Here is a 25,723-nt window from a genome sequence, read left to right on the forward strand (position 1 = left end):
CTGAAGATTGGGTTCTTAAAGGTACAAAATTGATAACAAATACCAAAAAGCAAAGATTAAAAATCTAGAGTTCAGTTCAGTCGCTCAGTCGTGTCCGACTCCTTGCGACCCCATGAATCGCAGCACGCCAGGCCTCCCTGTCCATCACCACCTCCCAGAGTTCACTCAGACTCATGTCCATCGAGTCCGTGATGCCATCCAGCCATCTCATCCTTGGTCGTCCCCTTCTCCTCCTGCCCCCAATCCCTCCCAGCATCAGTCTTTTCCAATGAGTCAACTCTTCGCATGAGGTGGCCAAACTACTGGAGCTTCAGCTTTAGCATCATTCCAAAGTTTGGAATTTCAAAAATACAATATTAAAGAAAAGAAGAAAAAAAGAGAAAAGGAAAAAAAACAAAGTCACAAAAATTATAAAATATATATATGAAGTTTGCTTTTAAAAAATAGGGTCTTTTCTTTTTTACAAAGTAATAGTAGGTTATAAAACTTAAAATTAAAGGAGTAATAGAGGACTTAAAATTTAAAAAAATTAAAAAAAAAGAATGATCGTAAAAACAGTAAAAATAGATCTAAGACTTTCTCTGGTGTTGTTGTGGGTATTGTGGGGTCAATTCATTTTTGGATAGTTCCTTGGTCTGGCTTATATTTCTCAAGATCTACAGGCCCCTTCCTATGTAGTCGGTACTAATGACAGGGTTTTAATCTATTGCACCTGTCACTTCCAAGGTGGGTCCCTCTGTTTGCTGGTCTCTTCAGTGTCTGATTTCCACCCTGACACAGAGGGGGCGGTGGTGGACACTTTTTTTAGGTTCACTTGTTCAGTTGCGCTGTGGGGAGGGAGGGACGCTGCAAACAAATAACACTGGCATGTACTCGCAGTGCCTCAGCCACACTGGGCCTGCCCCCGCTCACGGTGCATGTACCCTCCCTGCCCACACTGCTCAGGCTCTAGGTTGCTCTGCCAGGAACCGTCCAAGGCCAGCCCTGGGCTGCATGCACCTTCCAGGTCTAAGCCGCTCAGGTTCAGGACTACCCGCACTCAGGTAGTCCTCAGAGGTGCAGACTCGGTTGGGTCTGCGTTTTGTGCCCTTCCCAGGTCTGAGCAGCTCATGTAATGAGGTGTTTGGTGAGCGCAGTCGCTGCAACTTATCGCCTCCCCCATCCCTGCTGCTCGGTTTTCTGGGTGTACAACTGGTGCACCTTCTCAGGCAGATGTTGACTGTCCAGAACCCCCAAAAGTCTTAGTTAGCAAAGAAGCCTGCTTGCAGTTTGGAAGATAACGTCTCTCTGGGGCTGTGATTGCCCCCTTCCGGCTCTGGCTGCCTGTCACTGGAGGGGGATGGTCTGCAGCCGGCTAGTTCTGTTCAGTCCTTTGTTCTGTGCGCTGGGCCTGGCGGTGTCTTTGGGCTTTTCCCATGGTAGCTATCCCACAGTCTGGTTTGCTAGCCCAAGTTAGAGTGCTCAGATTGCCCTCGGGGCATTCAGGCCAGATCCTTACTCTAAGCAATCCAGCCCGCGCCTCCCTGCCCAGCCCCCGCTTGCTAGTGGCAGGTGCAGGCATCTGCGCTGCTTCTCCGCTGGAGGAGTTACCGTTGGGCTCCTAATCTGTGGGTTTTAATTATTTATTTATTTTTCCTCCCTGTTATGTTGCCTTCTGTGCTTCCAAGGCTCGCCACAGACTCGGCAGTGAGAGTGTTTCCTGGTGTTTGGAAACTTCTCTGTTTTTAAGACTCCCTGCCCGGGTCGGAGCTCCATCCCTACCTCTTTTGTCTTTTATATTTTTTCCTACCTCCTTTTGAAGACAGTGTGTGCTTTTCTGGGTGCCTGATGTCCTCTGCCGGCATTCAGAAGTTGTTTTGTGGAATTTACTCACCGTTTAAATGTTCTTTTGCTGCATTTGTGGGAGAGAAAGTGGTCCCCCTTCCTATTCCTCCAACATCTTGTCTTCTCTCCCCTTTGTTTGTTTGTTCTTAACAGAGATTGTCCTTTTTGATGTTCAGGTTTTCCCATCTTTGGTTAGTCGGAGTCCTTTTGATACCTCTCCAGTAGACTTTGATAGCTTTCTTGCTTCCTGGTAAAACAAGATGTTCCAAGATCCTTTTGTATATTACTGCCCCAGGCCTGCGTGAGTGAATGAAGTCGCTCAGTCATGTCTGACTCTTTGCAACCCCATGGACTGTAGCCTACCAGGCTCCTCTCTCCATGGGATTCTCCAGGCAAGAGTACTGGAGTGGGTTGCCATTTCCTTCTCCAGGGGATCTTCCCGACCCAGGGATTGAACCCTGGTCTCCTACATTCCAGGCAGACACTAACCTCTGAGCCACCAGGGAAGTCCTCAGAGTTGCCATTGTTCTTTTTTTGGTAGGATATGATACTGCTTTGGGCATAAGAGGTACGCATTCCTCCTGACTTGGTTACTGCTCTTATACCTTTTCAGTGGATAAAGGTAGGCATTTTTATAAATAGAGATTTTCCTGGTATTTCTGATTCAAATTTAGGACTTCATTCAGAGTTTTAAATTCCTTGATTTTGTATTTGTGTTTCTTTTCTCATATGCTGAAAATTTTAGTTCTGAATGATAGTTTAATCTTATACAATAGTTTTAGAATAGCAATATCAACATTACTAATACGATTACTGAAAATAGTGTATTAATTTTTTAAATTTCCTTTTGTTCTTAGAATATATGCCACTGGGATATACAGTTTTATTACTGTGTTTTAAAGTCGTTTGAAATAGTTCTTCTCAATGTTATAAAGTACCAAAGGGAGCTAGATTCATCTTCTGTTTTTAAAGATTTTAAAAAAAATCTAATTTTGCCTTATGTACATGGTTCCAAGTTCAAATTCATATCTACAAAGTAGGGTACATTTGGAAAAGTCTAGGTTTTATGCCTGTCTCCTCTTCCTGTTCTTGCCCTTTTCCTAAAGATAACTTTTTTAAAAATTAATTTTTGAAATATCCTTCTATTTCTAAAATATAAGTACATACAAATATATATAATTATATACATATAAATTTGTACATTTCCCTTTCTTATATAAAAGGTAGCTTATTATATACTGCTTGTTTTTTAATGTCAATGTATTCTCAGGTTTCCTTCATAGCAGTATGTAGGTATTGCACATTTATTTTTGTAGCTATATAGTGCTTCATGATGAGGATGTACCTGTGTTGGTTCATTCAGTCAGTCTTTTGCTAGCCATGGCCTTATGAATATATTTTTTCTTTTTTATTTTGCCCATTTATATTTGGGATAAAGCCCTGTCAAGTGGGCATGCTGAGTCATAGATTCAGTGACTGTGTCATTTTGTGGATATTGTCAAATTTTCCTCCACAGTGTTTGTGCCATTTTACATTTCCGGAAATGCAGATACATTCCCACAATGATTCAGTGAACCTCTCATATATACAGAGGTGAATTAGGAGTACATGATATCAAAGAAAAAGTATCATGGTTCCTGATGAAATGTCAGTGTTTAATGAAAACCTCATTTCTCATGTTGACTGTTCCCATGAATTGACTGATAAACTATATTTATCAGTGAAAATGAAGTATTCAGGTTTAGATGTTTGCTTTGGTGTGTGTGTGTGTATTATGAACAACGAATGAAAAATACTATTTTAGGGAAAGGTAATAAATTAAAATTGAATGTTAAATACTCTAAAGGCCTTGTTAATATGATCTTCCTTTCGGCACAGTGAATATTTTGGGTATAAAAAGCAAAGTTTAGTTTCATTTTAAGGTCTGAAATTACTGTTTACTACAATAAAGAAAACATTCATTGGATTTGAAATTTGGTATTTGCAGATTTAATAGTGAGAGTTTTGATTGTCCATATACAGTTGTCCCTGAATACCACCCGCAGGGCATTTGTTTCAAGACTCACTCCCACCCCATATCAGAATTCCTGGGTGCTCAAGTCCCTTATATAAAATGACACGGTATCAACATGTATCCTATGCACATCCTCCCATATACTTAAAATCATTGTTTATAATCCTATAATAACTAATACAGTGTAAATTCTGTGTAAATAGTTGCCAGTGTGTGGCAAATTCAAGTTTTTTTTTGGAACTTTCTGGAATTTTTATTCTGAATTTTTTCTACCTGAGGGTGTGGAATCCCTGGATATGGAGGGCTGACTGTATGTCTTTGAAGGCCTGATTACAGATTACATGTAATTTTGAGAGTGTATAAATATTTTGTGAAAAAGTTGGCTTAAAGTTCAACATTCAGAAGATGAAGATCATGGCATCTGGTCCCATCACTTCATGGGAAATAGATGGGGAAACAGTGGAAACAATGTCAGACTTTATCTTTTTGGGCTCCAAAATCACTGCAGATGGTGACTGCAGCCATGAAATTAAAAGGCACTTACTCCTTGGAAGAAAAGTTATAACCAACCTAGATAGCATATTGAAAAGCAGAGACATTACTTTGCCAACAAAGGTCCGTCTAGTCAAGGCTATAGTTTTTCCAGTGGTCATGTATGGATGTGAGAGTTGGACTGTGAAGAAAGCTGAGCACCGAAGAATTGATGCTTTTGAACTGTGGTGTTGGAGAAGACTCTTGAAAGTCTCTTGGACTGCAAGGAGATCTAACCAGTCCATCCTAAAGGAGATCAGTTCTGGGTGTTCATTGGAAGGACTGATGTTGAAGCTGAAACTCCAATACTTTGGCCACCTGATGCAGAGAGCTGACTCATTTGAAAAGGTCCTGAAGTTGGGTAAGATTGAAGAAGGCAGGAGGAGAAGGGGGTGACAGAGGATGAGATGGTTGGATGGTGTCACCAACTCAATGGACATGAGTTTAGGTAAACTCTGGGAGTTGGTGATGGACAGGGAAGCCTGGCGTGCTACAGTTCATGGGGTCACAGAGTTGGACACGACTGAGCAACTGAACGGAACTGACTGAAATATTTTGTCAATTCCCTTCCTTCCCAGCTTTACTGTGGCCTTGTTGTTCCCTCCTTGTCTTATTTTTTTTTTTAACACTTTTTTATTAAGAATATGAGAGAGTAAAATTTTTCAGTTTAATAACTTTTTTTTGTATTTTATAATGAAATTATGTGCTGTAGTAGTGCTTGTGTTTGGGATTTTTTCGAGTTTGGGGAAGGCGTTAGTCATGATTATCAAAGTACTGTTGTAATAAAGAAACAATTGAGAAGAGAGATTGAGTTGATGTAGAAGACCTTGATTTTCAGAATAACAAGTTCAGAATTTATTCTTTAGACAGTGGGAAATCAATAAAAGTTTAGAAGATTTCTTAATATTTTTCAAGTGAAAAACTTGAATGGTACACTTTTTAGTTTTTATGTAAATTTTGTTTTATAGTTGTGTAGTTTATGAAATATTTTTTACTTATGGAGAAACTGAAGCATGCATATTACTGTTAATGGCTGACTGATAACATATTTATTGAGTTGTACTCTGTGCCAGATGCATAGTACATTACTAAATACTTTATGTGGGTTTTCTTCCTCAATCCTCACTGCAACCTAATGAAGAGAGTATTATTATCCTTATTCTCATCCCATTAGAAGGAAAATTTAAGGCTTCACTTCAGTTCAGTCACTCAGTTCTGTCCGACTCTTTGTGACCCCATGAATCGCAACGCGCCAGGTCTCCCTGTCCATCACCATCTCCCGGAGTTCACTCAAACTCACATCCATCGAGTTGGTGATGCCATCAGCCATCTCATCCTCTGTTTTCCCCTTCTCCTCCTGCCCCCAGTCCCTCCCAGCATCAGAGTCTTTTCCAATGAGTCAGCTCTTTGCATGAGGTGGCCAAAGTACTGGAGTTTCAGCTTTAGCATCATTCCTTCCAAAGAACACCCAGGGCTGATTTCCTTCAGAATGGACTGTTTGGATCTCCCTGCAGTCCAAGGGCTTCCCAAGAGTCTTCTCCAACACTACAGTTCAAAAGCATCAATTCTTCGGTGCTCAGCTTTCTTCACAGTCCAACTCTCACCTCCATACATGACCACTGGAAAAACCATAACCTAACTAAATGGACCTTCGTTGGCAAAGTAATGTCTCTGCTTTTGAATATACTATCTAGGTTGGTCATAACTTTTCTTCCAAGGAGTAAGCGTCTTTTAATTTCATGGCTGCAGTCACCATCTGCAGTGATTTTGGAGCCCAAAAAGATAAAAGTCTGACACTGTTTCCACTGTTTCCCCATCTATTTCCCATGAAGTGATGGGACCAGATGCCATGATCTTCATTGTTTGAATGTTGAGCTTTAAGCCAACTTTTTCACTCTGCTCTTTCATTTGCATCAAGAGGCTCTTTAGTTCTTCTTCACTTTCTGCCATAAGGGTGGTGTCATCTGCATATCTGAGGTTATTGATATTTCTCCCAGCAATCTTGATTCCAGCTTGTGCTTCTTCCAGCCCAGCTTTTTTCATGATGTACTCTGCATATAAGTTAAATAAGCAGGGTGACAATATACAGCCTTGACATACTCCTTTCCTTATTTGGAACCAGTCTGTTGTTCCACGTCCAGTTCTAACTTGCTTCCTGACCTGCATACAGGATTCTCAAGAGGCAGGTCAGGTGGTCTGGTATTCCCATCTCTTTCAGAATTTTCCACAGTTGATTGTGATCCACACAGTCAAAGGCTTTGGCATAGTCAATAAAGCAGAAATAGATGTTTTTCTGGAACTCTCTTGCTTTTTCCATGATCCAGCAGATGTTGGCAATTTGATCTCTGGTTCCTCTGCCTTTTCTAAAACCAGCTTGAACATCTGCAAGTTCACGGTTCGCATATTGCCTGAAGCCTGGCTTGGAGAACTTTAAGCATTACACCACTAGCATGTGAAATGAGTGCAATTGTGCGATAGTTTGAGCATTCTTTGGCATTGCCTTTCTTTGGGATTGGAATGAAAACTGACCTTTTCCGGTCCTGCTGCCACTGCTGAGTTTTCCAAATTTGCTGGTATATTTAGTGCAGCACTTTCACAGCATCATATTTGAGGATTTGAAATAGCTCAACTGGAATCCATCACCTCCACTAGCTTTGTTTGTAGTGATGCTTTCTAAGGCCCCCTTGACTTCACATTCTAGGATGTCTGGCTCTAGGTGAGTGATCATACCATCGTGATTATCTGGGTCATGAAGATCTTTTTTGTACAGTTCTTCTGTGTATTCTTGCCATCTCTTCTTAATATCTTCTGCTTCTGTTCAGTCCTTACCATTTCCGTCCTTTATGGAACCCATCTTTGCATGAAATGTTCCCTTGGTATCTCTGATTTTCTTGAAGAGATCTCTAGTCTTTCCCATTCTGTTCTTTTCCTCTGTTTCTTCACATTGATCGCTGAGGAAGGCTTTCTTATCCCTCCTTACTATTCTTTGGAACTCTGCATTCAGCTGCTCATTTCTTTCCTTTTCTCCTTTGCTTTTCACTTCTCTTCTTTTCACAGCTATTTGTAAGGCCTCCTCAGACAGCCATTTTGCTTTTTTACATTTCTTTTTCTTGGGGATGGTCTTGATCCCTGTCTCCTGTACAATGTCACAAACCTCCTTCCATAGTTCAAAAGGCAGTCTGTCTATCTTAAATCTATTTCTCACTTCCACTGTATAATTATAAGGGATTTGATTTAGGTCGTACCTGAATGGTCTACTGATTTTCCCTACTTTCTTCAATTTAAGTCTGAATTTGTGCATAAGGAGTTCATGATCTGAGCCACAGTCAGCCCCTGGTCTTGTTTTTGCTGACTGTATAGAGCTTCTCCATCTTTGGCTGCAAAGAATATAATCCATCTGATTTCGGTGTTGACCATCTGGTGACGTCCATGTGTAGAGTCTTCTCTTGTGTTGTTGGAAGAGGGTGTTTGCTATGATCAGTGCGTTCTCTTGGCAAAATTCTATTAGCCTTTGCCCTGCTTCATTCCACATTCCAAGGCCAAATTTGCCTGTTACTCCAGTTGTTTCTTGACTTCCTACTTTTGCATTCCAGTCCCTTATAATGAAAAGGACATCTCTTTTGGGTGTTAGTTCTAAAAGGTCTTGTAGGTCTTGATAGAACCGTTCAACTTCAGCTTCTTCAGCATTACTGGTTGGGGCATAGACTTGGATTCCTTTGATATTGAATGGTTTGCCTTTCAAATGAACAGAGATCATTCGTTTTTGAGATTGCATCCAAGTACTGCATTTCGGACTCTTTTTTTTTTTTACCATGATGGCTGCTCCATTTCTTCTAAGAGATTCTTGCCCACAGTAGTAGATATAATGGTCATCTGAGTTTAGTTCACCCATTCCTGTCCATTTTAGTTCGCTGATTCCTAGAATGTCGATGTTCACCCTTGTCATCTCCAGTTTGACCACTTCCAATTTGCCTTGATTCATGGACCTAACATTCCAGGTTCCTATGTAATATTGCTCTTTACAGCATCAGACCTTGTTTCTATCATCAGTCACATCTACAGCTGGGTATTGTTTTTGCTTTGGCTCCATCCCTTCATTCTTTCTGGAGTTATTTCTCCATTGATCTCCAGTAGCATATTGGGCACCTGTTGACCTGGAGAGTTCCTCTTTCAGTATCCTATCATTTTGCCTTTTCATACTGTTCATGGGGTTCTCAAAGCAAGAATACTGAAGTGGTTTGCCATTCCCTTCTCCAGTGGACCACATTCTGTCAGACCTCTCCACCATGACCTGCCCGTCTTGTGTGGCCCCACAGGGCATGGCTTAGTTTCATTGAGTTAGACAAGGCTGTGGTCCTAGTGTGATTAGATTAACTAGTTTTCTGTGAGTATGGTTTCAGTGTCTGCCCTCTGATGCCCTCTTGCAACACCCACCGTCTTACTTGGGTTTCTCTTATCTTGGACGAGGGCGTCTCCTCACCATCTCCCCTCCTGATCTTGAACGTGGAGTAGCTCCTCTCGGCCCTCAAATTTAAGGCTTAGAGAAATGTAATGCATTATCCTGGGTCTATTGAGAACATTATTAGGATAATCAGTGAACTTTGATTGGGGCCTGTTGTTTAGATGGTAATAGTGATGAGTGTTAATAACATCCTGATTTTGGTGATGTGTTACTTAGGATATATACACTGAGATGTTAAGGGGTAATGCTTATCATGTGTAAAATCTATTCTTAAATGGTTCTAAAATGTTAATAGTTTCATAATGTGGGTGAAATATATATATATATATACACACATATATATATATATGCAACTTTTTGTAAGTCTGAAATTATTTCAAAATAAAAGAGAAAACACTGAGTCATCCAGTCACGTATGACTTTCTTTGAAGCGGAACAGAATAGTTCATTGAACCTAGTCTCTCTTACTCCAAGTGTGTGTATCTGTCTGTCTTTACTGCTGCTTCTTTTTCTAACCAAAGACACATATGATAGCAAAGTTAATATCAAGCAAATTTTTATTCATTCCTCATTGTTACTTATTAGTTACTGTAACAGTGTTATCCATCACTTTCAAGTTTATTTTGAATCAGATCATTTTCCTTTTATAGTATTTATACTCTGAGGTCACTTAGTAAATTTTAAATGACTGTAGTTTTTTTTCTTATTTAAGTTTATATTTTATAATGGATTGTTAAACACATTCTATAAATATACATCTTACTTTAATTTTAAATGTCACTATCTCAAAATAATTTTCTGCTTTTTAATATAGGTTGTTCTATGATGAGGCTTTTGCTATGGCTAATGACCCCTTGGAAGGCTTCCATGAAGTGAACCTTGCTTCACCTACTTCTCCAGACCTCCTTGCTGTGTATGAACCAGGAACTCAAGAGCAGACTACCTCACCTAGCGTCATCTACCGGCCACATCCTTCAGCTTTGTGCTCCACCCCTATCCAGGCTAATGCCTTAGATGTTTCTGACCTTCCTACACAACCTGTGTATTCCTCCCCCAGACGTTTAAATTGTGCGGAAATATCCAGTGGCAGGTAGGAGAGAATCAAGATGCTTGTTTTAGAGCATTGTATTAAACAAATGAATTTTGCTTGGTTAACTTATTTTAAGTTTTATTATTTTAGAAAATTTGAATAACATAAGGTTGTTTATTGAAGAGTAATACATGTTAATGATTAAGAGCAGAGGTTGCAGACTTTTTATGTAAAGGGCCAAATAGCAAATATTTTAGGCTTTGTGGGCTACACAGTCTCTGTTTCGACTGCTGGACGTGACTACTAAGGTGTAAAAGTAGTCATAAAAGTGAAGTTGCTCAGTCCTGTCCGACTCTTTGCAACCTTGTGGACTGTAGCCTGCCAGGCTCCTCCATCCATGGGATTCTCCAAGGCAAGAATACTGGAGTGGGTTGCCATTTCCTTCTCCAAAAGTAGTCATAGGCAGTATGTAAATGGATAAGCGCCGGTAAAACTTTGTATGTGAACCTTGAATTTTGGATTTTATATAATTTTCTTGAGCCACAAAATATTACTATTTTGATTATTTTCAACCATTTGAAAATGTAAAAATCATTTTTGGCTTGTGGGCCTTCAGGGAACAGGTGGTAGGCTGGATTTATTCTACATTTAGTTTGCAGACCCCTGTTCTAGAGTTTCACTATCGAATAGAACTTTCTGGCATGATGAAAATATTCTCTGTGCTATTTAAGATGATAGCCATTAGCCATATATGGCTATGAAGGACTTGAGATGTTGTTGCTTTGGCTCTGGACATACTATTAATTAGTTCTGGTGGTGAACAAATTGGATAATGCAGTTATAGGCATGTGTGTTTATGCCAGTTAATACTTGAGCACTTGCTGATGTTTGTTTGAACTCTCCTTTACAGCATCCATGGTACAGATCCAGCACCTTGTTCTACCTCTGGAGTCACAGCTGGGTTACTTAAATTAACTACAAGAAAGGACAACTGTAGTGCAGAGAGGGAGTTTTTACAGGGTGCTACTATAACAGAAGCTTGTGATGGCAGTGATGATATTTTTGGGTTGAGTACTGATAGTCTGTCCCGCTTACGAAGCCCATCTGTTTTGGAAGTTAGAGAAAAGGGCTATGAAAGATTAAAAGAAGAACTTGCAAAAGCTCAGAGGGTAAGCAAAAATATATTTTATTCTTTTATATGTTACATTCAAAATGAATATTTGTCCATGGGGGCAACTCAAATGAAATCATTATAGTTCTACACTTTTCTTTTGCATATGCACAGTCTCAGTTGTTGTTGGGCAGCATTTAGGAATCTATGAATTGGTCTCAATAGTAAAGAAGCTCATCCAAGAATATGAACGGAAGAAAAGAGACTCTAGTTCTTTTTTCCCCCTTTCCTTCTCTTGCATTTTCTGTAGTGCAGATTTGGGGAGTTACGTTCTGTATGTGGATTTTTTTCCTCTCTACACGTGGTTGATTTTGTGATTATTTACTTGAAGCCATTAGGTCCAAGTCATTATATTTTGAGGAATAGTTTTAGTAGTAATCCTGTACTATTCAGCTAAATTTGAATGTTTTCTGTATCTTAACTTGGAGATTTGTCTTTTCATAATTTGTTCTATTTCTCACTTGCTCATCTTTTACATTTCTGATACTCCCAAATTTGTGACTTTCTTTTTCTGAGTCTGTAATTAAACTTTAAAGGGACATTTGTAGCACTAAGTATTTATACATTAGAGAAAAGGAAAAGTTTCAAATCAACAATCTAGTCTCCCACTTTAAGAAACTAGAAAAAGATAAGCAAAATAAAACCAGAAGCAAGCAGAAGGAAGAAAATAATAAAAAGCAGAAACAATGAAACTGGTAACATAAAAAGTAGAGAAAATGAACAAAATAAAGCACTGGTTCTTTAAAAAGATCAATAAAGTTGACAAGCCTCTAACAAGACCAAAAAACACAAGAACAGAAGACACGATAGCAAGAATGAAATAGGGGATATCACTACAGACCCTGCAGACGTTAAAAGTAGTAAAGAAATAATACAAGCAGCTCTATGTATATAAATTTCACACTAAGGTGAAATGGACCAATTCACATTTAGAAAGTTGAGAAAAGATAGGGAAATCATTCTATAACATAATTTCCACATATTATGACATTTTACAAGTATATATTCCCATTTTCTCCCCCAATAGACTTGTTTCTCAGGAGTATAACACTGATTTTGGTATCCCGGGTGCCCAGCATAATAAGGTACAATGCCTGGTGTGTATATGTCTCTATAGATGCTTCAATGGATGGCTGATGGTTAAACAGCCATAAAGAGACATTAAAACATTTTGGTTGAATATATCAGAAGAAAAATTAATATTATTTTAAACTTTTCCCCAAAGGTAGGGGGTGTGGTGAGATGTAGTTATATTTGGCCTGTGTCATCTGGCTCAGACTCTTGTCTTAGCGCAGAATATTAAGTGAAGTCACAATTTATATAGAAGTGAACTATTGGACATATATATCCATGTTTGAGAGTACATTGTGGTTACTTATTCATCAGGATATATTGCTAATTTCTTAGCTCAGATTGAAAATTTGTTAGTTTGTTGTATTTAGAAGTACTGTTGACGTAATTGAAATGATAATGATGTGTGAATACATGCAAATCGTGAATTCTGTTATGAAGAATACAAGATAGTATTGATACTTACTTAGAGCTTAAGGCTTGTAAAGGACTGTTGAATATGAAAATTTCCTGGATTATAGCAACATGTGAATCAAAATTATGTCAGTAGTCATTCTTTTTATTTTGATGATTAAGAGTGGCTAGACAGTTCCCATTTTTCCATCCTTTTACTTTTAATTTGTTTTTGTCTCCCTGTTTAAAGTGGGTTTTCTTGTAGGCAGCATGTCATTAGATCTTTTTTTAAATCCATTCTAATAATCTCTGCCTTTTAATTGGTATGCTTATGTTAGACTGTTTACATTTAATGTGATATAGTTTGGTTTAAATCTGCCAATTTGTTTTCCATTTGTCTCTTATGTTTCTTTCTCCCCTTTCCCTTTTATGCCTTTTGGATTAATTCTGTATACTTTGTGATTTTATCTTTGCTCTTTTGGCTTATCAGTTATATGTTTTTGCTAATTTCATGATTGCTTTAGGGTTTATTGTATGCATCTTTAATCAGTCTCTACTTCCTAGTGATATTATACTACTTCATATATAAGAACTTACAAAAATATAGTTGACCTTTGGACAATGTGGATTCAGGGGCACTGACCCCTGTTGTTGAAAATCTGCATATGAATTTCCAGTCAGCCCTTTATATACATAGTTCCACACCCTTGGAGTCAATCAGTCATGGATTATGTGGTACTGTAGTTTGTATTTATTGAAAAAAAAAATCCACTTTTAAATGGACATGTGCAGTTCAAACCCATGTTGTTCAGAGGTCAAGTGTATTTTTATTTCTCCCTTTCAGTTTTTATGATGCTATGATTACCATATATTTTACTTCTTCATATATTTTAAATTTCAGGATACAGTTAGCTTATTTTTTTATTAAACAATTGGTTATTTTTAAAGGGATTTAAAAATCCGTATGCATGCTATGCATGCTAAGTCACTTTATTTATTTATTTTTTCTGATTTATTTATTTATTTTTTATTTTACTTTACAATTCTGTATTGGTTTTGCCATACATTGACATGAAGTTGTGTCTGACTCTCTGCGACCCTACAGACTGCAGCCCGCCAGACTCGTCTGTCTATGAGATTCTCCAGGCAAGAATACTGGAGTGGGTTGCCATGCCCTCCTCCAGGGGATCTTCCCAACTCAGGGATTGAACCTGTGTCTCTTTTGTCTACCTGCATTTGCAGGCAGACTAGTGCCACCTGGGAAGCCCGTTTAAATTGTCAGAATCCTTATATTTACCCATGTAGTTACCATTTATAGTGCTTTTCATTCCTTTATGTGGATCCAGAATTTCCATCTCATAACATTCTCCTTCTACTTGAAGGGCATCCTTTTAACATTTTTTGTTGTATGCTGCTGATAATTTTTTTTTAGCTATTGTGTTCTTGAAAGATCTTTTTTTCATCTTTGTTTTTGAAATGCATTTTCACCAGATAAAGCATTTCAGGTTGATAATTTTTTTCTACCAGTATCATTATTTTGAAGGTGTTGTTCCATTGTGGTCTAGCTTGCACTGTTTCTCATGAGACATCAACTGTTATCCTTACTTTTGTTTCTCTGTACAGTGATGTGATAGTTCTCTCTATCATTGGCTGCAAATGATATGATTATGGTGTGCCTTGTTGTAGTCCTCTTCAGGTTTCTTGAGCTTGGAATTTGTTGATCTTCTTAAGTGGGTAGGTTGCTTGTTTTTTTCATAGAAATTGGGAAATTTGGCCATTACTTCTTCAAAAGCATTTACATACCTCCTCTATCTCTCCTCTCCTTTGGGACTCCTGTTACATGCACATTCAGTTCAGTTCAGTCACTCAGTCGGGTCCAACTCTTTGTGACCCCATGAATCACAGCACGCCAGGCCTCCCTGTCCATCACCAACTCCCGGAGTTCACCCAAACTCATGTCCATCGAGTCGGTGATACCATCCAGCCATCTCATCCTCTGTCGTCCCTTTCTCCTCCTGCCCCCAATCCCTCCCAGCATCAGAGTCTTTTCCAATGAGTCAGCTCTTCGCATGAGGTGGCCAAAGTATTGGAGTTTCAGCTTTAGCATTAGTCCTTCCAGTGAACACCCAGGACTGACCTCCTTTAGAATGGACTAGTTGGATCTCCTTGCAGTCCAAGGGACTCTCAAGAGTCTTCTCCAACACCACAGTTCAGAAGCATCAATTCTTCAGCGCTCAGCTTTCTTCACAGTCCAACTCTCACATCCATACATGACCACAGGAAAAACCATAGCTTGACTAGACAGACCTCTGTTGGCAAAGTAATGTCTCTGCTTTTGAATATGCTATCTAGGTTGGTCATAACTTTCCTTCCAAGGAGTAAGCGTCTTTTAGTTTCATGGCTGCAGTCGCCATATGCAGTGATTTTGGAGCACCCCCCCAAAATAAAGTCTAACACTGTTTCCACTGTTTCCCCATCTATTTCCCATGAAGTGATGGGACCAGATGCCATGATCTTCGTTTTCTGAATGTTGAGCTTTAAGCCAACTTTTTCACTCTCCTCTTTCACTTTCATCAAGAGGCTTTTTAGTTCCTCTTGACTTTCTGCCATAAGGGTGATGTCATCTGCAGTCTGAGGTTATTGATATTTCTCCTGGCTGTGTGATTCCAGCTTGTGCTTCTTCCAGCCCAGCGTTTCTCATGATGTACTCTGCGTATAAGTTAAATAAGCAGGGTGGCGATATACAGCCTTGACGTACTCCTTTTCCTATTTGGGACTGGTCTATTCTATGTCCAGTTCTAACTGTTGCTTCCTGTCCTGCACACAGGTTTCTCAAGAGGCAGGTCAGGTGGTCTGGTATTCCCATCTCTTTCAGAATTTTCCACAGTTGATTGTGATCCACACAGTCAAAGGCTTTTGCATAGTCAATAAAGCAGAGATAGATGTTTTTCTGAAACTCTCGCTTTTGTGATGATCCAGAGAATGTTGGCAATTTGATCTCTGGTTCCTCTGCCTTTTCTAAAACCAGCTTGAACATCTGCAAGTTCACGGTTCGCATATTGCTGAAGCCTGGCTTGGAGAATTTTGAGCATTACTTTACTAGCAGGTGAGATGAGTGCAATTGTGCGGTAGTTTGAGCATTCTTTGGCATTGCCTTTCTTTGGGATTGGAATGAAAACTGACCTTTTCCAGTCCTGTGGCCACTGCTGAGTTTTCCAAATTTGCTGGTATATTGAGTGCAGCACTTTCACAGCATCATATTTGAGGATTTGAAATAGCTCCACTGGAATTCCATCACCTCCACTAGCTTTGTTTGTAGTGATGCTTTCAAAGGCCCACTTGCCTTCACATTTCAGGATGTTTGGCTCTAGATGAGTGATCATACCATTGTGATTATCTGGGTCGTGAAGATCTTTTTTGTACAGTTCTTCTGTGTATTCTTGCCACCTCTTCTTAATATCTTCTGCTTCTGTTAGATGCATACCATTTCCGTCCTTTATGGAGCCCATCTTTCCATGAAATGTTCCCTTGGTGTCTCTAATTTTCTTGAAGAGATCTCTAGTCTTTCCCATTCTGTTGTTTCCCTCTATTTCTTTGCATTGATCACTGAGGAAGGCTTTCTTATCTCTCCTTACTATTCTTTGGAACTCTGCGTTCAGATGCTTATATCTTTCCTTTCCTCCTTTGCTTTTTGCTTCTCTTCTTTTCACAGCTATTTGTAGGCCTCCTCAGACAGCCATTTTGCTTTTTTGCATTTCTTTTCCATGGGGATGGTCTTGATCCCTGTCTCCTGTACAGTGTCACGAACCTCCGTCCATAGTTCAGGCACTCTGTCTATCAGATCTAGTCCCTGAAATCTATTTCTCACTTCCACTGTATAATCGTAAGGGATTTGATTTAGGTCATACCTGAATGATCTAGTGGTTTCCCCCACTTTCTTCAATTTAAGTCTGAATTTGTGCATAAGGAGTTCATGATCTGAGCCACAGTCAGCCCCTGGTCTTGTTTTTGCTGACTGTATAGAGCTTCTCCATCTTTGGCTGCAAAGAATATAATCCATCTGATTTTGGTGTTGACCATCTGGTGATGTCCATGTGTAGAGTCTTCTCTTGTGTTGTTGGAAGAGGGTGTTTGCTATGATCAGTGCGTTCTCTTGGCAAAATTCTATTAGCCTTTGCCCTGCTTCATTCTGTATTCCAAGGCCAAATTTGCCTGTTCTCCAGTTGTTTCTTGACTTCCTACTTTTGCATTCCAGTCCCTTATCATGAAAAGGACATCTTTTGTGGGTGTTAGTTCTAAAAGGTCTTGTAGGTCTTGATAGCACGGTTCAACTTCAGCTTCTTCAGCGTTACTGGTTGGGGCATAGACTTGGATTCCTGTGATATTGAATGGTTTGCCTTTGAAACGAACAGAGATCATTCTGTCATTTGAGATTGCATCCAAGTACTGCATTTCGGACTCTTTTGTTGACCATGATGGCTACTCCATTTCTTCTAAGGGATTCCTGCCCACAGTAGTAGATATAATGGTCATCTGAGTTAAATTCACCTGTTCCAATCCATTTTAGTTCGCTGATTCCTAGAATGTCGATGTTCACTCTTGCCGTCTCCTGTTTCACCACTTCCAATTTGCCTCGATTCATGGACCTAACATTCCAGGTTCCCATACAATATTGCTCTTTACAACATCGGACCTTGCTTCTATCACCGGTCACATCCACAACTGGGTATTGGTTTTTCTTTGGCTCCATCCCTTCATTCTTTCTGGAGTTATTTCTCCATCGATTTCCAATAGCATATTGGGCACCTACTGACCTGGGAAGTTCCTCTTTCAGTATCCTATCATTTTCCCTTTCATACATGCACATTAGACTGCTTACAGTTGTCCCATAAGTCACTGGTAGTCTATTCATTCTTTTTTTAATCTTTTTTTTCTCTCTGTTTAATTGTGATTGATTTCTATTGCTGTGTCTTCAGTATCACTATTTTTTTCTCATCTGTTGTATCTAATATATTCTATACAGTGAATTATTATTATTTTTTTTATCACGGATGTGGTAGTCTTCATCACTGAAAGTTTGATTGGATCTTTTAAGTATTCTACTTAACGTGCTTTGTCTTAGCTTCTTAAACATATGAAATACAGTTTAATAACATGTAATCCATATGTACTAATGCTTTTATCTCTTCAGGTGATAAGCTGGAACAACTGATAGGCTTCGCTTTATTATTTCCCATTTCTGGAGGATCACTTTTTTTTTGCCTGCATCCAGTGTCTTAAAAATCATTTCATATGTTTTTTCCCAGTGTTTTAGTTGTTTCAGGCACGTTGGTTAATATGATCCCTGTTATTCTATCTTGATGGAGAGTGAAAGTTCTGTTTGTTTGTTTGTATCAATTGCTCTGCCCCATCCTAGTTAACCACAACATAGATGTCTATACTTACACTTCAGTAATTTTGAGCTTCACAAGGATTGGGATTACATGTGTTTTTGCTCATGATTATATCTTGAGCACATAAAAGGTTCTCAACACATCTGTTGATTAAACGACTATATGCATGCATTACACTGTTGTGTGAGTAGACACATAGAGAATATATTAGTTAGGGATGTGCTAGCTCCTTGTGTTCAGTTGCTCGGTCATGTCTGACTCTGCGACCCCATGAATTGCAGCACTCCAGGCCTCCCTGCTTCTTGTGAGGTACCCCTAAATTTTAGTGACTTACCATGGTAGAAGTTCATTTTTATTCACTTAGCACTTTTAAGAAGATGTTCATAGTTCATAGGCAATTCTTTGTGAAATAATTCAGGAATCTGTGTTTCTTCTATCTTGGATCTTTGTGATCTTTTAGGGTTTTATTATCTGTATCTAACCAGTGAGATGAAGGGTAAAGAAAAGTTGGAGAAAGCACACCTGCTTCTAAAAAACTTCAACTTAGAAGTGATACACCTAACTTTTACTCATATTTCTTTGATGTGAGCCAGTTTCATGCTGACACTTAAATGTGTGATGGACTGGGAAATGTAGTCATTGGTGAGGCAACAACTTCCCAGCACAAACCCGTACTGTACATAGGGAGACCAAACGTGTGGTGATTGAGTTTCAAGCGCAGAGATGCACTTGAGATAGTGATGTAGTCCTTCACTTCTTGTGATGTAGGCCAGTCTTTTCTTCTGGCCTTCTGAGATCATTGCTGAAGAACAGCCTTTGGTGGAATCCTGAGGCAGAAGTTGGGTTTTAGTACATGCTTTTTAAAATTTAGATTCCTGGAGTTGACCCCAGATTCTGTTGAAGAATTATCGTATTGAGGCTGGAGGATATGCATGTTCAGTAAACTATCCTGTTGATTCTTTTTTTTTTTTTTTCCTTTTTCAGTTGAAGTATAATTGATTCACAGTGTTGTATTAGTTTCTGGTATACATATTCTTTCTTTGATTCTTATATTCTTTTGATTCTTCTATTCACTAAGGTGTGAGACCTACTGGTATAAGGTGTTACTTTCAACTTTTAATTATTCTTCCTTAAAAGAAAATGAAAATGACTTAGAAAATAAAATTCAGTGGAATATTATAGCTTGTAGTCAGAGAAAGTCATTCGAAACACATACTTCTACAAATCCATGTTTGGCATGGCCCTACTAACTGTGACCAGGATTGTTTGTAAACATTTACTGTGTTCTTTAATGAAAAAACATTTCTTGAGTAACTAGTGTACTTAAACGTTTATGAGGCCCTGTAGAGGGAAAAATAAATTAAGACTTTACTAGTAAAGATGTTTACTCGTTGGGGAAAAAAGACATGTATATGTGGTAATGTTTCATTGATTCTGAATTGTACGTTTTCCTTCATTTTAACATCTGTGAAATCAGTATGAGTTTTAAAATTGCTCCCAGCTAGGCAACAGTCATGACAGCTGTCATTGTTTGCTTATGCGTGAACTTGCTTATAGCTGTTCATGTTGTTATTAAATCAGTGGAATTTATGTGAGTTGAGTGCTGTATTTGATACTGTGAATTACTGGGTTAAAAATCTTAAAAGGATCTGACTATGATATGACATCAAAACAAAGAGAAAGGTACAAAAGAGAATGACATATGATAAAAATTTGTGTCTCCATCAGTTTAAAAGACTTCTTCCTGTAAAGTACAAAACGAAAATTCTAACTGAAAAAAAAAAAAAAAACCTCATCAGATGATAGTTTCATTGCCAGCATTTTTTTCTCTCTTGATGTATAAAATCTTTATCTTAAGAATAGTGTTAAATTTGACAGCATATACTTAGAGTCCTGATTTTATGTTTTAAATGTCTCTTAAGTTTCTTTTCTCTAATACTGCTACTCTAAGTTTGTGTCTTGTCTGTTGCCTAAAATATTGCAGTAATTAACTGTTTTCCCTGTCGTAATTTTTTTTTTTTAATCCAGCACACTGTTCAAGTTACTGTTTTGAATTGCAATCTGATTGTCACTATTATGTTTAAAATCCTTCAGTGACTTTCCATCGCCCTTGAGATGATATTCTCTTTTCTTTAAAGTCCCACTTTCTTAGCCAAGGTTTTTCGGGACTCGCCATAAACCTCATTTTCTGGCGTTATCTAACTGTGGCATCCACCCTTCCCTGTCTGTGGCTACCGTAGCTCACACTGTTTCAGTCTTTACATTTGGCCAGCTCCTACTTTTCTAGTGTGTGCATATCACTGTTAGTCCTTATCAGGGCTTTTCCTTGTGAATCCGTTTAAATATTTGTTTCCTGTTTCTTTTTCCTTGTGAATCTATTTAGGTATTTGCCACTGTTAGTAGGCTATGGCTTTGTGAAAAGCATGAAGCAGGCCTCCTTCCTTTTATCTTTCCAGACCCTTGATGAATACCTGATGAACTGTTAACACAAAATTAGTGTTTGTTGAAGGAGTTAATTTCATATAGCTGTATTACAGTACAAGGTACTGATAATGAAAAGTACAAGTGACCTTTTAAAAAGTATTCCCATGAAATACAAACGAGTTCATACAGGTAGATTGAGTTGGATCTAGAAGCATAAAGAGTCAAATGTTTATGGCAGTCCAGGTGGATGAGATCAAATTGGGAAATGAAACAGGAACAAATCAGAACAGTTTAACTCTAGTTTTAGAATGTGGATCAAGGGTAATAACTCTGAGAAGGGAAAAGTGAGCACATGTTGTAGAGGGTCTTTAGTATCAGGGTGAGGTTTACTGTGGTAGATGGTAGGGAATGATTCAAGAATTTGCCTTTGTGAATGATATATGTATTGCTCTAAGGATTGGAAACTTCTCAAAGAACAGTGTCTTACTTGGTTTTGGTATCCTGAAGGGTTACCATAATACCTATATAGTAGGAAATGTTGAATGGATTGACTCAGTTTCATATATAGTTATAAAATTGTGAAATTTTAGAGTTCAGAAGGACCTGGTATTAAATTTATGCATTTACAGATTTATAAACTCAGGAAGAATTGGGATCTTTATGATGACTTCCTGCTTTCTATTCAGTAACATACTATGTCTTTCTTCCTATTTATTTAGATCTACTTTTGTATTTTGTATTTGAGAGTATTTTAAAAGTTTTCATTTTGTGTTGTAGTCTTTAGCATTATGAAGTTTCTTTTATCTTTTTTAATGGCTTCTGCCCTGTGTCTGATATCAATATTGAGGTCTCTATTTTGTTTTTATTTGTCTTATATTTTTTAGTACACTTCTAACCAGCCTTTTATTTTTAACCTGTCTGAATTACTTATTTTAGGTGTATCTCTTGTATAGAGACTGGAGGTGGATTTTGCTGTTTTAGCCAGTCTGAAAATCATTTTCTTTTAATAAGTGAGTTATACACATATACGTTTATTGAAAAAAAAAAGCTGTATTTAGGCTTGTTTCTGTCACATAGTTTTCAAATGTCTACTCTGTGTGTATACAGATCTTTTCACTATGTGTACTGTTTTCTTTGGGTTCTCTTCCTTTTTTTAAATTTTTTCCTTTTTTGTATTTTGGAAGGTTTGATTTCTATTCTAGTTATCTTTAATCAAAGAATTTCTCATAGCCTTTCTTTAGATACTGACTTTGTTCCCTACTATAAGCAGCACTGTAAAATTATCTAGTAAGTGTTTCTTTCCTTTGCCTCTATCATTTAATTCTAGTTTAATTTCTATGGGGTTAAATATGTTCAGATTTATACTAATTGATTTATGAGCTTCAAGTTGTATCCCTTTATTCCCAGATAATATTTAAGAAGTTAGTGAATTTGATTTCTTTCTTCTATGCTGCTAGGATTTTTTTTGTGTGTTATTTTTACATTTCTAAGGCTTATAACATTTATGTAACTTTTCTCAACTTTCAGTTCAGTTCAGTCACTCAGTCGTGTCCGACTCTTTGCGACCCCATGAATTGCAGCACGCCAGGCCTCCCTGTCCATCACCAACTCCCGGAGTCCACTCAAACTCACGTCCATCAAGTCGGTGATGCCATCCAGCCCATCTCATCTTCTGTCGTCCCCTTCTCCTCCTGCCCCCAATCCCTCCCAGCATCAGAGTCTTTTCTAATGAGTCAACTCTTTGCATGAGGTGGCCAAAGTACTGGAGTTTCAGCCTCAGCATCATTCCTTCCAAAGAACACCCAAGGCTGATCTCCTCTAGAATGGACTAGTTGGATCTCCTTGCAGTCCAAGGGACTCTCAAGAGTCTTCTCCAACACCACAGTTCAAAAGCATCTATTCTTTGGTGCTCAGCTTTCTTCACAGTCCAACTCTCACATCCATACATGACCACTGGAAAAACCATAGCCTTGACTAGATGGACCTTTGTTGGCAAAGTAATGTCTCTAGACATTACTGTAATGCTGTCTAGGTGGGTCATAACTTTCCTTCCAAGGAGTAAGCATCTTTTAATTTCATGGCTGCAATCACCATCTGCAGCCAAATTCTCAACTTTATTCCCATTTTAAAAAAACAGACTTTTTAAAGATCAGTTTTAGGTTCATAGGAGAATTGAGAGGAAAGTACAGAGCTGCCGTAAGTTCCCTTTCCTCACATATGCATAGCCACTCCCATTATGAACATCTTGCCCCAGAATGATACATTCGTTAAAATTGGTAAACCTAAATTGACATGTGGTTATCCCCCATTTACATTAGTGTTTACATTAGGATTCATTTGTGGTGGTGTACTTTCTGTGGGTTTTGACTAAAATATCATGATGTATATCTGTCATTATAATATATGAATAGTTTCATTGTCCTAAATATCCTCTGTGGTGATAGTGTATTCATTAAGTCATGCCCGACTCTTGCAACCCCATGGACTGTAGCCTGTCAGGTTATTCTGTCCGTGGGATTCTCCAGGCAAGAATACTGGAGTGGGTTGCCATTTCCTTCTCCAGGTAATCTTCCCAACCCAGGAATCAAACCCAGGTCTCCTGCATTGCAAAAATCCTCTATGTTCTACCTGTTCATCCCTCCCTACTTCTTAGTCCCTGGCAGCCCACTGATCTTTTATCGTCTCCATAGTTTTCCCTTTTTCAGAATGTCATATAGTTGGAATCATAGAGCATGCAGCCTTTTAAGACTAGATTCTTTTATTTAGTCATGCACTTCTTTTCCTCCATATCTTTTCATGGCTTGATAGCTCATTTCCATTTAATGCTGAGTAATGGTTTGTTGTTTGGATATACCACAGTTTAATTATTCATCCACTTAACTGAAGCATCTTTGGTTGTTTCCAAGTTTGGCAGTTATGAATGTATACACATCTGTGTGCAGGCTTTTGTGTGGATATGTTTTCAGTTCCTCTGGGTAAATACCAAGGAGTATGATTACTGGATCATATGGTAAGAATATGTTTGGTTTTGCAAAAAAAAATTGCTGAAAGTCTTCCAAAGTGGCTGCACCATTTTATATTCCCACAAGCAGTGTATGAGAATTCCTGATGTCTCCCATCCTTGTCAGTATATATTGTTGTAGTTCTGCTTTTTGGTCATTCTAATAGGTGTATGGTCAAATCATGTTGTTGCTGTAGTTTGCATTTCCCTGATGACATATAATATGGAACATCTTTTCATGTGCTCATTTGACATCTCTATAACTTTGGCAAGGTGTCTTTTCAGATCCTTTGCACACTTTTTAATCAGATTGTTTTCTTACTGTTGAGTTTTAAGAATTCTTTGTATATTTTGGCTAACAGTCCTTTATCAGATGTCTTCTGCAAATATTTTCTCCCAGTCTGTGTCTTGTCTTTTCATTCTTGTGTATCCTCATCTTTTATTTGTAGTTCTACAGTTAAATACATTTGTTTCTCATCCCCTGTCCTTAATGTTAAAGCTTCTTTTTTTCTTGACTGTATGAAACTCATTCACTGCTTGATTAGTCTGGAAAGCTCATGGGAGATATAGTTTCTAAAGTGTGACAGGTGTGTAACTTTTAGTCTCTGGTCTTACATTTGAAGGATACTTTGACTGGATATAAAATTCTCAACTCACATTTTTTTCCCTTGAGTATCTTAAAAATGTGACTCCATTGTTAGCATAAAATGCTGTTGAAATTTGATACCTATCTGATTTTCTTTACCTTGTAGCTGACTTGGCTTTCTGTTTAACTTCTTTATAATGGTAACTTCACATATCTTTTTTTTTGTCTTTCATGTTTAAATGAATTGGATTTTCCAAGAGTTTGTGCCCCCACATCAGGCACTTCAACCCCTGGGATCTGCAGTGGAGAGATAAGCCCCAAAACATTTGGCTTTGAAAATCACTGGGGCTTATGTCCAGGAGACCCAAAAGCTCTAGGGAACTGAGATTCCAATCTGAAAGACTCACATGTAGACTCACCCTGAGACCCAGCACAAAAGCAACAGTTTGAAAATTACCTAGACCATAAGTGAGGGAGATTCACTTGTAATCTTAAAACCTCCACCAGAGGGCTGGGGGGATATTGGGACTCTGTGGGAATGGAAGTGCTTTCACTTCTGGTGCTCCCTTCCACGTAACTGCTGATCTGTGGTCTAGGCACTGTATCCACATTTTCTCAGGGTCTAAGATTTGTGAGGATTCACTTTTACTTAGTTTTGTTAAAGATGTAGTCATTGGGGTCTTCTGATATCCCAGTTGGTATATTTGGTTTTTAGGAGTTGTTGTTCAGTCACCAAGTCATGTCTAACTCTTCGTGACCCCATGGACTGCAGCACACCAGGCTTCCCTGTCCCTCACCATCTCTTGGAGTTTGCCCAAGTTCATGTGTATTGAATCGGTGATGCCATCCCACCATCTCATCCTCTGTTGCCGCCTTCTTCTGCTTTCACTCTTTCCAGCATCAGGGTCTTTGCCAGTGAGTTAGCTGTTCGCATCAGGTGGCCAAAGTATTGGAATTTCAGCTTCAGCACCAGTCCTTCCAAAGAGTATTCAGGGTTTCTTTCCCTTAAGGTTAACTGTGCAAGGGACTTTTAAGAGTCTTCTCTAGTACCACAGTTCTAAAGCATCAATTCTTTGGTGCTCTGCCTTCTTTATGGTCCAGCTTTCACATCTGTACATGACTACTGGAAAGACCATAGCCTTGACTATAGGAACCTTTGTTGGCAAAGTGATGTCTTTGCTTTTTAACACACTGTGTAGGTTTGTTACAGCTTTCATGCCAAGAAGCAATCATCTTCTAATTTCATGACTGCAGTCACCATCTGCAGTGATTTTAGGAGTTGTTGGAGAATTCAAAAACTGTGCTGCCACCACAATTACATACAGCATAACTTTAAAAGATAAATTTACATATAAAATTTTTTTAATTGCATATTTTAACATCTTAATAAAGGAACTTTTTTAGCATCTATTTATTACCTGTTGGGGAGTTATGTATAATACAGGATTTTTGTCATTAACATTCTTCTTGATTTTAAATGTAATATACATTGCTTGCCTCTGGTTGCAGTGTTAAATGGGTATAGTCTCCTAATGGACATTTTAGACTAATTGCAGTATGGTACATGAAATTATCTATAGGTAAACAATTGTTACGGTAAACATGAAACAACTTCACTAAACATTTATTGAAATGAACCTGTGTTAAGTGAAGAAATTCCTTGCTTGATGGAAACAAATATGTTCAGAGCAAAGTTAAGGAAAAAAAATGAAGTTCTTTAATTGTTTGTTTTCACAGATAATGAATAATTATACTTAATCTTTGGATATTTTATGAAAATTTAATATGTGAGTTAGAATTATTTGTAATTTTAGATTTGCCTG

The 25,723-nt window shown here is 38.3% G+C and overlaps 1 protein-coding gene across 5 annotated transcripts in view; it reads left to right on the forward strand.

Moving 5' to 3' along the window:
* The window catches only part of LOC120857742 (RAB3A interacting protein), a 67,492-nt gene that overhangs the window by 19,786 nt on the left and 21,983 nt on the right, over positions 1–25,723 (forward strand). For all 5 annotated transcript variants that reach the window (XR_005719728.1, XM_040233448.1, XM_040233451.1 and 2 more), the window contains exons 2-3: positions 9,646–9,921; positions 10,772–11,030. Coding sequence is in view for 4 of the 5 variants with exons in the window: in XM_040233448.1 (XP_040089382.1) it covers positions 9,671–9,921; positions 10,772–11,030 (510 nt within the window). In the remaining variant the exon portion in view is untranslated. The remainder of the gene's footprint in view (positions 1–9,645; positions 9,922–10,771; positions 11,031–25,723) is intronic.

This window comes from Oryx dammah, unplaced genomic scaffold (genome assembly GCF_014754425.2).
Source record: "Oryx dammah isolate SB20612 unplaced genomic scaffold, SCBI_Odam_1.1 HiC_scaffold_29, whole genome shotgun sequence".
Classification (NCBI taxonomy): domain Eukaryota; kingdom Metazoa; phylum Chordata; class Mammalia; order Artiodactyla; family Bovidae; genus Oryx; species Oryx dammah.